This window comes from Rhyacophila brunnea, unplaced genomic scaffold, assembly GCF_057557595.1.
Source record: "Rhyacophila brunnea isolate RB1 unplaced genomic scaffold, BYU_Rbru_1.0 scaffold_19, whole genome shotgun sequence".
Taxonomy (NCBI): Eukaryota; Metazoa; Arthropoda; class Insecta; order Trichoptera; family Rhyacophilidae; genus Rhyacophila; species Rhyacophila brunnea.
In genome coordinates this window covers 34,415,196-34,431,906 of record NW_028232848.1, presented here as the reverse complement: position 1 = coordinate 34,431,906, position 16,711 = coordinate 34,415,196, and the positions used below count along the sequence as shown (strand labels likewise).

The window sequence follows — 16,711 nt, the reverse complement described above, 5'->3', positions numbered from 1 at the left end:
GGAGCTCAATACACTTGGTTAGACGTTTCTCATTTTTTTTAAACCGTCAGAAAAATAAGTTTTCGGAAGGTCCTCAAAATAAGCATTTGTCCGATCGATGACTTCTTCATTTGAAAAAAAACGTTGTCCACTTAGCCATTTTTTTAAGTTTGGGAAAAGGAAAAAGTCACTGGGGGCTAAGTCTGGCGAATACGGTGGGTGGTCGACCAATTCGAACTTCAATTCTTCAATTTTAGCCATTGATCGTAAACATGTGTGAACACGGGCATTGTCCTGATGAAAGAGGATTTTTTTCCTGTTTAAATGAGGCCATTTTTCTTCAATTTCGTTTTTTAGCTGGTCCAATAAAGATGCATAATAATCCCCTGTTATTGTTTTTCCTTTTTCCAAATAGTCAACAAAAATAATTTCACGTGCATCCCAAAATACAGTAGCCATAACCTTACCAGCTGATTTTACGGTTTTCGCCTTCTTTGGACATGGTTTGCCTTCGCAATCCACTGCTTTGACTGTTTTTTCGTCTCGGGAGTATAGTGGTGTATCCATGTTTCATCTACAGTCACAAAGCGACGAAAAAATTCATCCGGATTGCGTTGCATGAGCGACAACAGGGCTTTAGAGGCTTTTTGTATTTTTTTTTTATTTCTCAACATAATCTCCTTGGAGCTCAATACACTTGGTTAGACGTTTCTCATTTTTTTTAAACCGTCAGAAAAATAAGTTTTCGGAAGGTCCTCAAAATAAGCATTTGTCCGATCGATGACTTCTTCATTTGAAAAAAAACGTTGTCCACTTAGCCATTTTTTTAAGTTTGGGAAAAGGAAAAAGTCACTGGGGGCTAAGTCTGGCGAATACGGTGGGTGGTCGACCAATTCGAACTTCAATTCTTCAATTTTAGCCATTGATCGTAAACATGTGTGAACACGGGCATTGTCCTGATGAAAGAGGATTTTTTTCCTGTTTAAATGAGGCCATTTTTCTTCAATTTCGTTTTTTAGCTGGTCCAATAAAGATGCATAATAATCCCCTGTTATTGTTTTTCCTTTTTCCAAATAGTCAACGAAAATAATTTCACGTGCATCCCAAAATACAGTAGCCATAACCTTACCAGCTGATTTTACGGTTTTCGCCTTCTTTGGACATGGTTTGTCTTCGCAATCCACTGCTTTGACTGTTCTTTCGTCTCGGGAGTATAGTGGTGTATCCATGTTTCATCTACAGTCACAAAGCGACGAAAAAATTCATCCGGATTGCGTTGCATGAGCGACAACAGGGCTTTAGAGGCCACCACCCTATTGCGTTTATTGTCGACTGTGAGCAAACGCGGCACCGATCTTGCAGAAATTTTTTTCATGCCCAATTTGTCATGTAAAATAGAAATGACGCTACCTTTTGAGATCCCTGTAACCTCAATTATCTCACTCAACTTTAATCTTCGGTCACTTAACACCATATCGTGGATTTTATTGATCATTTCTGGTGTAGTCACCTCTACAGGACGTCCTGAGCGTGGTTCATCCTTTGTTGATGTACGACCACGTTTAAATTCATTTAACCAGTTATAAATAGTTGCAAGTGTAGTAGAAACTTCGCAGCATACTGAATCGGTAGTGCCGCTGCATGAAAACAAACCGCTTACAGTACTAGTCGCGCCACTTGTCGGCTTTTCCAAGGACTTATTGACCCACCCTCGTATATTAAAATTAATCGAAAATTATTACTACCATGAGAAGGCCAATTTGCAGGGTCATTGTAATTTTGATCAGGCAAAGCTTCTTTTTCGGTTATTTATTTTTCATTGTTATCATTTTCTCCAATTGGAATATTTGTTATAGGATCAAAATCACAAAACAGATTATAAATAGAATACCGATAGACTATATTCAATATACGCCGCACGTTGAAGCAGGGTTTTTGAATGTGTGAGTGTCCTACGAAAATGAAGCACGCACTATGCACGTGCAATAGTGTGTGTAATACACCAACATTAAATGAGCGTAAATGCATAAACCGAGAGCAGTTTTCAGTATTCGAAGTACAACGTATTCTTGACACGTGTGTAAGTTTAACCCGGATTCTTCCTTACCCGAGACGGTTACCTGCTATCGCCTTACCCGTTGGGTATTTCAGTTCCCATTATTTCTGAGTTCCCTGATCAAAAGCATTGTACCTTGGGCATGGCCCCCATAAGGGGGGGCTGACTGGGCTCTCGCCTAGGGCCCCGGGTTCAGGAGGGGCCCGGCAAAGCGAGTCAGCCAGATAAGTGAGATAAACACACATCATAAATAATTTGCTTTAATAGTAAAAAAATCGCTTGCAGCGCTATTTTCCTTCAATATTATTTTTATTTAAAATTATATGGTTGTACGATACAATTTTGAATTGTGTATCAATACTCGACAACTCCATAATTCAAATGAATGTATTAAAATATACAAAAAAACACTAAATATACACATTAATTTTATCGCGTGCACCATTTGGAAAACGCTACTGTAGAACGTCACACTGCCGTTATCCTTAACGATAGGTAGTGGGGCCCGCCAAAGATCCTAACCTGGGGGCTCGCTTCAGGATATGGGGGCCATGACCTTGGGTATAACATGGATCATCTGTAAATCCAACATTTTGTAGGTACGCATTCTTGGGGAATGGGACGATTTGACACCGCGAACTGGCCTCCGCCGATTGGCCTCCGGTTATTGGCCGCCGGTACAATCGGACACCGACCCAATTGGCCTCCGGGACGATCGGACGCCGGTACAATCGGGCGCCGACCCAATTGGACACCGGCCCAACTGGCCGCCGGGAGATTGGACGCCGCACGGCTGAATTAAATGCGCAAAGGAAAAGACCTACGCAACGACTTGGTAGAGAAAGTAGACACGACACTTTAATAAATGCTTCTATCTACTTAGTGGTTGTACCTCATACATTTTTCGCTTATGATTGATAATAATTATTACTTATGCTTTATGCTGTTTATAAAAAGAGAAGAATTCTTTCCTCGTCAGAACTTGAAGATATGCATAATTAAGTAAGTAATTTATTGTGTAAACCTACCTATTCATATTAAAAAAATATATATATTAATAATGAATTCGTTAGTGAAAATAATATCTTTCGGCGTTTTCTCGATTTCATGTTATTATAATTGAACTTTATATTTATTCATCATCCGTAAATAAGTATTTTGAAGTTTATGAAATTACAAACAATATAAGTAGGTAAAATACTTTAAAGGTACCTACATATTACATTATATATTATATTATTGTTTGAAATGTGTTGGTCAATCGATCTTTAATAATTAGGTACAATTTATATTAATCAAGGCGTTTACGTAATAAATAAAATAAGTCTATAATAATTAACAAACTATACCGTATTCAGTACCTACATATTGTATTCTGTACCTACATTATTATATATTATGTTGAAAAAGCGAATTTGTATGTAGGTGCATATTATTATCAATAGACTATCGTTTGAAATAGGTGTTAGGTATCTTCGGCTTAAAATTGCTTATTCCATTTTTATTACTAAACGTATTTTATAAAAAACGCGCTAACTCACATTAGATAAATTTCAAGAAAAGTTGACTCAAAAAATTCAGCACGGTGCATAGGTAAATGAATATTTTTTCATAGTGTGGTATATTTTTTTACATTATTTTTAAAATAACTGGAGTTGAGTGTGCTAGATATTAATTTAAGTCGAAATGTTCATATGTTAAAAATTTGACCTTGAATTTAAAATGTGTACACATATTTTTGTTGAAAGATAAATAGTATGGCTAACATTAATACATTATTATAAACATTATTATGGACGCTAAACCAAGAGATGTTACAAAGACTTGAGCTTTCGAGATGTGGCTGTATAGATGCATCCTCAAAATTTCTTGAACTGACAGGGTGACAAATGTTGAAATTCTCAATCAAATGGGAAAGGACCAAGAAGTTCTACGTAGTATTAAAACCAGGAAACTACAGTACCTCGGCTACATTATGAGAGGACAAAAGTACAGTATTCCCCAACTTATCATTCAAGGAAAGATCAATGGTAAGCGTAGCAGAGGACGGCGCTGCATTTCGTGGCTTAAAAACCTCCGTGATTAGTACGAGTGCAGCTCCACTGAACTATTCCAGGTAGCAGACGACAAAGCTAATATTGCCTTGATGGTGTCCGACCTCCGCTAGGGGATGGCACAATAAGAAGAAGAAGATAAATATTTATTTCTGAAGAAAATCTCACAAATGGAAAATTCACTGTTGGAATATGAATACGTATAATATAACAAAAACAGTAAAACAAAATAGTAATAAGTAGCAGTGTAAACTTAATAATTATATATCCTCTTTGACAACAAAAGTCAATACCACCACCTGTTACTTGACCAAGGCTACTAAAAACCATCCACACATTATATATATGGTGGATACAGAATGGTGATATGACTTGGGAAGATAATAAGAAAATAAATAATCTAGGAAAAAAAATTATATTGACTGGTGAAACATTTCACCAAGCATGGATTTATATTTTATGAGTTGTATTGTTTTGTGTAACTACGTCGAAATATATAATACCTATTATATTAATCACTAGGAAGCCGATGTCTGTAATAGGGAATTATTTTTAATTTATCTGTGGAAATACCTGGGTACGTGGGAAAGCCCCAGATATTTAAAAATAATCTGATCTAACTACCTCATTAGCTCGATCAGGGGTTAAAAAATGATTGGCCTTTGTCATGAGAATTATAAAAAATATTATAATAGCGTTAAAAATATTTTTAATAGGACAAGAATTTCTAAAAATGTCTAACTCATCGGTTAACAGTCTAAGACCCGGCAGTCCAGTGAATTCGTCCAAAAATATCAGCAAAATATAATATAAAACATTGGAGTGATCCTGAAATCGATAATTCAATACCTACTTTGATTTAAAATACAAAAGCCGATTGCCAATAAGTAACGCAATTTAGAAAGTGTTTCAGAGAGAATTATAAAAGCATTAGCTCACTTCAATACAAGTAGATAGGACTCGTATAGCTTAGTGGCCAGAGCACGCATCTGGGCGCGAATCCTGTTGGATGTCGTATTTTTTTAGTTAGGTTAAATAATACTGGGTAATTATTGAGTTTGGAAGAAAATAAATCATTAAATCGACATTGACTGATTATATTGCAGCACGTATTTATAAATTAAATAATTAGTATAACACAAATTATGACTTAATAAGTAGAATTGAACAGTAAACATATTATTAAATATATCGATGACCCAATCACATGAACCTTTTTTAACTGCAACCGGTTTCGTCCACTCAGCGGCTTGTCTAGTCAGTACGATAAAAATTGCGTTTTTTTAAATTAAATCAATAATAGAATTCATTTCCACCATGAATTTACAGTTAACATAATTAATAAAAGAAATATTATATTAAACAGAATTATACGAGTGAACACAGTTTGAAAACCCCTTTTTTTGAGAAAAAATAGGTTTAATATTATTATTTCGATCAGGGTTGGCGAACCTTTTTACGTACGTGGGCCAAAATTTCCCTATTATTGTTCGACTGTCTGACATACCGAGATTCATGAGAAAAAAATGAAAAACAGTCTTTAAGAATGCTATTGAAAAAGTTTAAAGATTATAATTGAGTTCTTGAGATTCTATTTTCACTGTCTTTCTAGCCGAAGGCTAATCTTTTATTCGTTCAATAATTTTTTCCTTGTTTTCAAAATTTCAAGGAGATCGTGGAAGCATTTTAGCAACGCTTCTTTCATATTATTATATTCCCTATCACTAATTAAGCGGCTTTCCGTTTTTAGCGATTATATTTGAGGTATAATAATAAGCAGCTGTTTATATTTGAATGACTGCCGATAAATTTCACCAAGTTGTCATCATTGTTGGATGAATATTTTAATTTTTAATCTGTCATTTTTGCCTGACTTTCATTGATTGGTAAAAATAATATTAAAAACCGAAAAAAACATTGCTCTGTCGTCATCATTTTTTAATATTATATATTTATTTATAAGAACATTAATTTATTTGCAAAACTTTCTTGTATATTATTAAATTATTGTAGGTTTTTTCTCTTTTCAAAATAAAACATTCGCGTGCCATGAAAAATCATCTCGCGTGACACTAGTGTCACAGGTTCGCCATCACTGATCTAGATTCATTCAGCTGTAGGGTTATTGCTTTTAACTTTTGCATTATCTACTTAGTATTAGTATTTTGAGATGTTTAAAAAATACCTAATGATTATTTACCTTTGTATACATAGACCATAATTTCGGGGTATATTTTCGGGGCAAATTTTCATAACAGCTAAATATGGTAGAATAAAAAAATGTATAATCCTCGTCATAGACATTTTCTTTGATCATTATAAGTGGCAATATGATGCAAATCCTTACTGCTTATTTTAATAATAATTTAGTTTATATTCTAAATTTAATTAAACGTTTAATTTTTTTTCTAACAGTGCTTTAATGAATTAAATTTACAGAAAAGATGATCGCCTTTTGTTTATGTTTTTAGTTCTTATTAGTTATAGACATTCATCAAAAATATAAATTGTTTTTTTGCTCTTTGACAAAAATTGAGAATATGGCAGTTGCGCCCATCTGCTTCTAAGTTATAGATATTATTTATTTAGTAGATTCTAATGTAATGAACAAAGAAAGGCCTCAGAAATACAAGCATTATTAAAGGTGCTGATAACCGAATTAAAAACCGAAGAACCGAAGTAAAAAAATGTATAAGACAACTTCCATCATTCACTATGTGCAGGCATATTACATCTCAACTTGTATTATGTACCTATTTTTCTATTATTAAAATTATTTTGTGGCATACGCTTTTTCCTATAGTATGGTTCTGTTGTTAGTAATATTACATAGGACAGATAATATTATTTCTTTGATTCTGCAATAAACTTAAGTCGATAATTCTGAGATTTGAACTTAAGTTTTGTTTGATTCATTTGTTATTCAAGATTAATCTTTGTGCTTTATCTCTTTATAATATTATTACTATCGATCGAGGATACGTATCAAGGGAGTCGTTTTTGCGACCCTAGTTTCGCGTTTCGGCATCTTCAAGCACTATGCGCACTCACCAATGGTAAACACACATTGACAACGAATGCAGTCAATTTTAACTTATATAACAAATTCATACAATAAAGTAGGTAAAAACTTTATCACCTACCTATTAAGTCAATTAAATCAATCACAATAAAAAATATAACAATAAATAATAATAAAAAATTAACAAATAAATTATGATTAGTTGAAGTATTTGAAGTGAAGTGGAAAAAAGTAACATGTAAGAATAATATCGAATATTTGTTTCACAAGATTGATATCATTGATATACCTATCTCATTAGTAACCTCCGTTAAATTCCCAATACGTTGCTATGTTCCCAGAATTGACAATTTTACACCTCTTGAGTATAGTAAGTATTTTTATTGATTACATTTACTAATTTATTATTATGTTTTGACGATTAATACTCATATCGAATGTATTATTAATGAGAAGGTAGGGTTTTTTTACAAACACTTCAACTATTCATAATTTGTTTGTTATATTTTTATGGTGAACTTAATGGTAGGTGATAAAGTTTAACCCAATTTATTGTATTACTTTATTATATAAGTTAGAATTATTAACTGTATTCATCGACAGTGTGTATTTACCTTTTGGTAAATGCACATAGTGCCCGAAGGTGCCGAAAGGCGAATCTCGGGTCGCAAAAAACGACTCAAATGGAAAAGTACAAAACTTCAATCCATTAAAATTTATTCGTTTAGTTTACTTACATTCAAATATATAGGTATGTTGAATTTTTGAGAGGTTATTAAGAAAAGTAGTAAAATATTCGGTTATGTAGAATATATTAAAAGTGTATTTACATTACAAGTTTTAGGTAGATAGGTAGGAAGGTACCTAATATTGTATTATTAGGTTCCTCCATTTATTCCTTTATTTTTATGGAAAGTAATAAATATTTTGTGTAGTTTTCGTATGTTATTTTGTTATGAGGTTTTTTGAGATGAAATAGGATTATAAAATACCCATACGATGTGTATTTATGAACTGCATTTTGTTTTTATATTATTAAAATGTATTGTCTAAAATAGGTTGTCATTGAAAATAAATGTATTATTATAATTGTCGTTTTATTTATCAATTTTGCTTAGCACTGCATAATATTGTGTTTTATTTTATTATTTAATATAGGTATTGTCTTTTCATCAAGGCTTTACTGTGAGTTAATACCGTTAAATTATTATAAAAATATGACTTAGCAAATAGTGAATATTATTAATTACTATAAGGTTACTTTACATATTTATCCATCAACCTACTGAAATATTTACAGCAGATTATTTTCTTAAATATTTAAAAATATTTTTATTTACCCTAAAACACACTTTAAAATGTATTGTTTTAATTTAAGAAAAGTCTGAAAGAATATTATTTTCACTCAAACTGGCTCAATTTAACTAATAAACTAGAAACAGGCAAAAAAAAAAAACACACGACGAAATAAATAAGAATAGCTTTAGTGTTTTATGGTTGTATTTTAAATCATATAAGTACATTTAATAAACTTAAAAAAAATACCATATACGGATACATATATTTTGGTTACTTACTGTTTTTATTTGGTGTTTTTCCTCGCTTTCTGTAAAGTTGAGTTTCGCATAACATATACTTAATTATCCCCTTTATAGGGATACCTACAGATTCGTTTATATAAATAAAAATATGTAAATTTAATTGTGCACATCTTTAAAAGACGAGGAAAGAATTCCATTATTTTTATAAACATCATATATATACTATACTTAAATAAAAATGACTAAAACTTCCAATAAAGTTACAAATTCGCTTTGTCAACATAATATCTAATGTAATATGTATATACCTTTCAAGTAGTTTACCTACTTATATTGTTTGTAATTTCATAATCTTTAAAATACTTATTTACGGGTGATATACACATATAAAGTTCAATTATAATAACATGGAATCGAGAAAACGCCGAAAGACAATATTTTAACTAACCAATTCATTATTAATGTTTGTTGTTTTTAATATGAATAGGTAGGTATACACAAAAATTACTTAATTATGCACATCTTCAAGTTCTGGCGAGAAAAGAATTCTTTTCTTTTATAAACAGCATAAAGCATGAATAATAATTATTATCTATCATAATAAAAATATATTAAGCGCAAAATGTATTAGGTACAACCACTAAGTAGATAGAAGCATTTATTAAAGTGTCGTGTCTACTTTCTCTACGAATTCGTTACGTAGGTCTTTTCCTTTGCGCATTTTATTCAGCGGTGCGGCGTCCAATCTCCCGGCGGCCAGTTGGGCCGGTGTCAAATTGGGCCGGCGCCCGATTGTATCGGCGTCCGATCGTCCCGGAGGCCAATTGGGTCGGTGTCCGATTGTACCGGCGGCCAATAACCGGAGGCCAATCGGCGGAGGCCAGTTCGCGGTGCCAAATCGTCCTAGACCCCATTCTTGTTCTCCGTCTGTTTTTCTGTTGAAAAAATATTTAAGAAGAGAATCCGTTTGTTCTTCTACTTGGTTCTCTCGGCCTTTCTTTTTCTGTTTTGTGCTCCAGATGATCGTTTTTACATTTTATCAAACAAATATTATTTACAAGATATGCAAAGTAAATAATAATAACCTGTGAAAAATTTGTTGACAATGTTGATATGACTATATCACAATATTACACGCACTAGCGGATAAAATATAAACAGAATTTTTCACGTTTTAAGTTTTCAAATCAATTTTCACTAACTAAACTATTAATGTTATATGCTCGGGTTAATTCATCACAAGTAATGCATTTACACAATTACTTCAAAGTAGGTTTTAAAATTTGGGTGACCGAATTTCCACAAGAATTTAAATTAAATTGCGACTTTAAACTAATTGCTACAAATAATAATTGCTGAAAATAAAATTTTTGATTGGTGATCGGAATGTTTACCGAATCTCGTGGCGACAGGCTGGGTTTCAGGTCCAGAACCGCCTTGTTTACGTTTTTAGGTAAAAAGGCTAAACCCGCTAAACAATACACAGCTGTGTGACAAAACTCCGGGATTTGTATTGTTTGTACCAGTTGTATCGTTTGTATACCTGAAGCTGGCCATGGAACGCCACCAGATTCCGAATCCGATCACTACTTATGATACATAATTACAACGTACAGATAAAAACATTAAAATAAAATAAAACGTATTATTTAAAATTATTCAAATATGGAAATTAATTTTAGTTCTCCATTTATGCGCCCTAGGCGGTTGCCTATTTCGCCTAAACGGACGCGCCGGCTCTGATTGTTAGTTGACAGTTTTAGCACGAAGACAATAAATTATTGTTCGACAGTAATAGTCTAATCCCAGACCTCAAACCCGGCCTCGATCGGTCGCGAAACCACCGAGGCCGGGTCCTTTCCAATTTCAATCATGCTTCACTCCCGATAGGCACTACATATAAAGGGATAGACTATAAAAATCGTCTAGGTGGCCCAAATATATAAGCACATTACCCTAAGTAAGTAAGTAAGAATGTCATTACCTTTTATCAAAGTAAGGTAATTTAGTAAAGAGTGTTCTTCAGAGTTGTCAGATGTATATTTCAAAATTCAATAGATTTACAAAAAAAATAAAATCAACAATTATCATACACAATGAAAAATAGATTAGTGGTCTACAAATCATGCTATTGTTATATTATTATGTGACCTGTAATCTATTATCAAACAATATCAGTAGATTAACTGAAATTTCAGTAAATATGGCAATACTGGGCAACGACAACTCGAATTGAAATGGAAGACGGCAAGAAATTAACAAACATTTGCAGAACATTGATTGTAGAACACGAAAAATACTATACAATCATCACCCAGAAATCAAAAATAGAAATAAAATAATGGAAACATAAGCCTACGTGCTTATTGTCCATTTAAACATATATTTTACAAAATATTTTACGCAGTGTTCCCTTTCGTGTTTTATAAAAGAATGCTCTTACAAGAAATGCTATATATTATATATAACATTTGATAAAACATCTTTATCAAAGATCAACTGGTTGGTGTTGCGATAAGACACAGGTCATTGTTTCATTGCAGGGAAGGTTTGGTTATTTGACGCGGCGGTATGTGAGGGTGCCGATGTGGGGGTGTTTGTTGACTGTACATTAAATTCTTAACGTCATATATTTCCCGTCTAAATATAACTAACTTAATGCAATTCATATAAAGCCCAGTTGCACTTGAGCATTTGAGTAGAACGCCCGTGTTGAATAGAAAGTAAAATTGTTGTTACCAGAATTCAATATAAATAAGTGAAGTCTGAAAGAAAGATTATTAGGTGAAAACAGACAGCCGAGATTTACAGTGTATATATTATTTAGTGCATACATACTGCAAAAATTAATATATTATTAATATTAACAGTGAACAAGAGTGAATAATAAAGATTTATTTTTTAAATTATTGTTGCATGGGAGCAATTATTGCGCCAAACGTGGTGAAGCGAGGGGTTGTCAACACTGTTATTTGTTCACACTGTTACGCGATTTCAAAGTCCGCGTGAAAGACAAACATATTAAAATGGAAAACACTACTGTGGACGTGAATGAAACCAAAAAAACGAAGAAGAAAAGAAACGATGATGAAGAGGAAGTGATTGGAGAAAAAGAAGAATAATGGCATACTGTGACCTCTGGAAAAAAACCCAGAAGAGACTCTGGGGTCGCTTCAAAGATAAACGAAAACATCGTCATGATAGCGACGGGAAATAAAATACCATTAAAGTTGAAAATAGCGCAGATGCTCCATAAGGCAGGAGTTAAAGTACAGAAAATTTACAACAAAAATTTAAAGACGTACATCCAAGTAGAAGACGAAAAAGAAGCAGATAAAGTGAAACAAGCTGGAGAACTCAAAGATCTCGGTTTTGTGATTAAAGAGAATGACTCCTGCTCTTATGGAGTAATAAGAAAAGTCGACATTGATATGGATCTCCAAGAACTACAAATGGAAATCAAAAGTGATGCAAAAGTGATCAACCTTAAGAGGTTGACCAGAAAAAGTGACACAGGAGAGTTTACGAAGACCTCGTCAGTCAGTATTAAATTTGGGGAGAAAATATTGCCGAGAACAATTCACATATATGGCGTCTCGTTTGCTGTAGAACCGTATGTATTCAGGGTGATGCAATGCTACAAATGCTGGCGATATGGGCACATTGCGAACAATTGCGGCAGTAAAGTAGAAACGTGCCCCAAGTGCGGTGAAAATCACAAAACTTGAGAAAAAAAACAAAAAAATGAGGAAATTACATGCATCAATTGCAAAGGTAACCACGCGGCAAACAGCCAAAAATGCCCAAAGTGGCAAGAAGAAAAAAATTGCAAAGAAGCAATGATAAAAATGAACATACCTTTCAGGGAAGCATAAAAAATTGTTAAGTAACAGCTATGCTGACATATTAAAACAAAAAAAAATCGTGGGAAGAGATGAAAGTGAAATAATTCAAAAAATAAAGGAAAACAAAAAGAAAGTAGAAGTGGTAGTAGAAGCTTCAGGCTCAACAATAACAGCAACAGATAGTAGCGTAAAGCCTACAAAAAATAAGAAAAACTCAAAGAGGAAGACAGAGGTTAATGCGATGGGAGAAATTATGAAAGTCTTGCTGAAAGGGGGAGACTGGCAGCAGATCATTAAACAACTAATAATTAAAGCAGTGGACTGGGTATGCAAAAACTTCAAAGAAGGAAATTTAGGAGAAATTCTAGGGAAGTTTCTGCAACAAAATGGATAATAAAAACAAATTGAGATTTTACAATGGAATGCCAGAAGTATGAAGCAAAAAAAGAATGATATAGAACTTTACTCAATAAGACAAAAAATAACAATAGCATTAATCTCAGAGACTTGGCTGAGGTCTGAATTAGACTATCTGAAATGCAATGATTACACGATGTATCGAAAATACAGAGGGGATGGATACGGAGGAGAGCGATTCTGGTGCATAAAACACTGGCGTCTAAAGAAAAAAGAAAGAAAGACGGAAGAGCTAGGCAAAATAATTATAAAGCAATTTAACAGAATAGGAGTGAGGACCTGATCGACGGTTCCCCTTCTAGAAGAGAAGAGGCGATATGACAGCGAGTCGCAGTCAAAGCCTCGGTAAAATCACAAAACAAAAAAAAAAAATGCATATAAAAATAATTTTACTTTGGTTTTCTTAATCATTTAAAAAAAATGTTTTTGATTAACTTCATTAGATAATAAAATACATAATGCCATTCTCTGCGATAACTTCAAGCTATCTTGTTTGTATTATACCTATCTGTTCACCGAAAACCTTATTCAATTAATTTTCTACAAGGAATTTATTACGCTAATACCATGTAATAAAAAATAATTCAAGGTGATACAAATTATTCTCAGTGTCACGTTTATTCATATTGAGGGTCTGGATAACCAATGCGTACAAGCGACAATTAAATACAAATAGAGTTTATGTACCTACTGCTATGTTCAAATATCACATAACTAAGCTTATTCCGCTGCCTATGAGTGGCATTAGTGGCAACACTATCTGGACTCTATTGTTAGAATTTGACAGCGCAAGGAAGAAATGTGGAGGCGATGGCGTCTTTGATGATTTCTGGGCAAGATGATGTAAAAAAGAGTTTGCTGTTGTTAAACTCTCTTTGTTTTGACAAGAAGTCTGAAGTCTTATAACAGGAGTCCTCCAGTCTACCACCCGAAGAAGATGGACGTCACTTGACTGGAGATTCTGACGATCCGGAAGGTCGGAGGCAGCTGGCGGAAAGCACTTCAACCTTGTATCGTTCTGGTTTTTATCTACATAATTTTATAATTGTTGGTCCATTGAGCTTGTTAGTTTCGTTTATTACGAGTATATTCAGCTATCGTTCAAAATTCTGTTTCATAATTTATTTTAAATTTAGATTCGCGCCGAGCGAACTTATACTCCATTATAAGTGCTGAGTTGTTTGTTAAACTAAATTTCATAATATATATGGTTTGTTATATTTATCAATCGTCTTTCTTTTAGTTATTGCTGTATAATTTTATAATTTATTTTTTCTATTTTACTTCAGTATATATCGCTCTTAAGGCTATACATCAGTTGAGGCACGGTCTAAAAAGATCGTGGCTAGGTGATGCGCGGATTGCGGGTCGCGGGTGCAAATGACGCATGCCAAACGAAATATAATTTGTCATAAAAATTTTACAATGCGTCCATTTAATGTTCTGTTTATTGTTCTATTAGTAACAATAATAATATATTCATTGACATGTTTTCTTTTTCAAGTAAATGGGTAACGTTTTTTAGTCATCTTTACACGATTTAAGAATTAATACCCCTATCGCCATCACGAAACAAATTGACGCGTTCATAGCTCGACTTTCGCTCTCCGATTGCCAGCGAGTCCAAAATTTCGTCGCACCTATAGTTGAAAATTATTTGCCGTTTCACTGAAGTATGCTCTTAAGTTTGGAAACACTTGGAACATGTACCGTGGAGATCCTTTTGTAAACAAACATGGAGATATCAAAAAATTCTAATATTCCAATATTTTAAAAGCCCAAAAATACGAATATACTAATGAAAAACTGGAGAATTATGAATACATCCACGAAGAGTTTTTTTGAATTCTAGATTCTTTCTTTGTCATGTTACGAACATACATTAAAATGAGACTAATATATGTGAAGCTAGTTCGTAGAATAATCTAAATACGGTGATATATATTATGTAGGTAGTAAGTTAAGAACTTATGCCCCAATTATAACCAGCATTTCAATATAATAGGTAAAATATAATGCTGAATTTACAATTGCTTATTTAAGTTTTAATTAAATTTAATCGATTTGGTCATCCATGCACTTGAACCCCTTCTGTCATTAGCCTTACAATTACGCGTTGATGCTCTCATCTATGTATATATGACATTGCTAGAAAGAAAAATATTTTAGTTCAGATGATATTATATTCTTTACGACCGTCATAATGGGAGCTGTGTGTGATTTATCTGGCTTACCGACAGATTTTCCCAAACAAGTTATCAGTGATATTATTGAAAAAGGACATTATACAACTGTTGAAGCTATCATTGGATCGGGGTCGGAAAAGGGAGACAATTATATGGGACAAATCAAAAGAATTAACGTAACAGGAACCAAAGTAAATGGTTCTAAAGAGAGTACACATTTAGTACTGAAGTTATCTCCTTCGGATGAAAGATTAAGAGAAGTGATTGCTGTTAATAAATTTTATAACAACGAAGTCTACGCGTATAATGTTTTGATGCCACATTTTTATAAACTACAAGATGAATATAACATTCCACAAGAAGATCGAATAACATTCGCGAAATGCTATAAAGCGTCGTCAGATGAATATAAAGAGTATCTTCTAATGGAAGATTTGTGTGTGCAAGGTTTCAAAATGTATGACAGATTAAAATCGTTCGATTCCGATCATTTGAAATTGTCTATTAAAAACCTTGCCAGTATTCACGCATTCTCTTTCGTCACGAAATCAAAAAATCCCGAATTGTTTATGGAAATGGCGAGCCATGCGTTAAATACGTTATGTTTTGGGGACAAATTTGAAGGGTTTATCGAGAGGTCATTCAGCGATGCACTGAAGTACATGGACGATGAGGTGTGTGAAGAACGACTGAGGAAATTTTCTATCGGCCATTATGAGAAGTTGCTAAAGTTTTTGGAACCGGAAACGGCAGCCCCGTACAATGTCATATGCCACGGCGACAGTTGGCCTAATAATTTCCTTTTCAAGTACGAGGTAAGAAATCTGTTTAAATTAATTAATATTCTATGCATAGAGTTTTATAATTATGTTAGATAGTATGTGATTCGTATTATTTTTAATTTACCATGTGTGTGTTCTTGACCACGGACTAAAGATATTGGAGAATTTTTGAGAAGTCTTCTAGTTGCTATGTGTGTGATATTATGTGTAGGTACGGACTCCTGGGGCCGAACGAAGGGGGTGCGGGCTGTGAGTTTAAATTATCGGCCCCTATTTGATTCGACAGTTTCCAATGTTTCTATTTATTTATTTTTCTTTTTTCTGATGCTATTAATAAATATTGTTTTTTATTCACAGGGTAACAAACCGGTCGATATGCGGACATTGGATTGGCAAGTAATACGAAACACTTCTCCAGTGACGGATCTAGCCTACATGATATTCCTCAGTACAGACGAAGAGACAAGAGAACAAAATTATCCAGCCGTATTAGACTTGTATTACGACATACTGAGAACCCGATTGGCAGCCATGGGCCATGATGTCGAGGAGTGCTATCCCGAGAAAGTATACAGAGACCATCTTAAGACCATATTACCATATGGTCTTATTATGGGTATGTTTGGTTTGCCGATCATGTTGAGTGATCGAGGAGATGCTCCGGATATTGTGGACTTGCTGCAGGAGGAAAACCAGATTGTGGAGAAACGCGTCCTCTCACGAACCTGTGTGGACAGAATGAGGGGCTTGGTTAGGGATTTTATAAAGTATGAATTGATTTAAGATAATTTTATATTCATGTACCTATATTATTTAAATAAAGTTATAT

At 33.6% G+C, this 16,711-nt stretch overlaps 1 protein-coding gene across 1 annotated transcript; it reads left to right on the top strand.

The window, feature by feature from the left end:
• Window positions 1-15,085: 15,085 nt before the first annotated feature.
• Window positions 15,086-16,711, top strand: LOC147072932 (uncharacterized). The gene is made up of 2 exons (XM_085945889.1): window positions 15,086-15,915; window positions 16,240-16,711. Exons 1-2 carry the CDS (start codon window positions 15,118-15,120, stop codon window positions 16,663-16,665), a joined length of 1,224 nt encoding a protein of 407 aa, XP_085802015.1. The 5' UTR covers window positions 15,086-15,117; the 3' UTR covers window positions 16,666-16,711.

Bases quoted from the DNA above. Each gene is read 5' to 3' on its own strand.
- LOC147072932 (XM_085945889.1), top strand. From the start codon at position 15,118: ATGGGAGCTGTGTGTGATTTATCTGGCTTACCGACAGATTTTCCCAAA. The intron at 15,916-16,239 runs GTAAGAAATCTG...TTTTATTCACAG, and splicing joins ATTTCCTTTTCAAGTACGAG to GGTAACAAACCGGTCGATAT.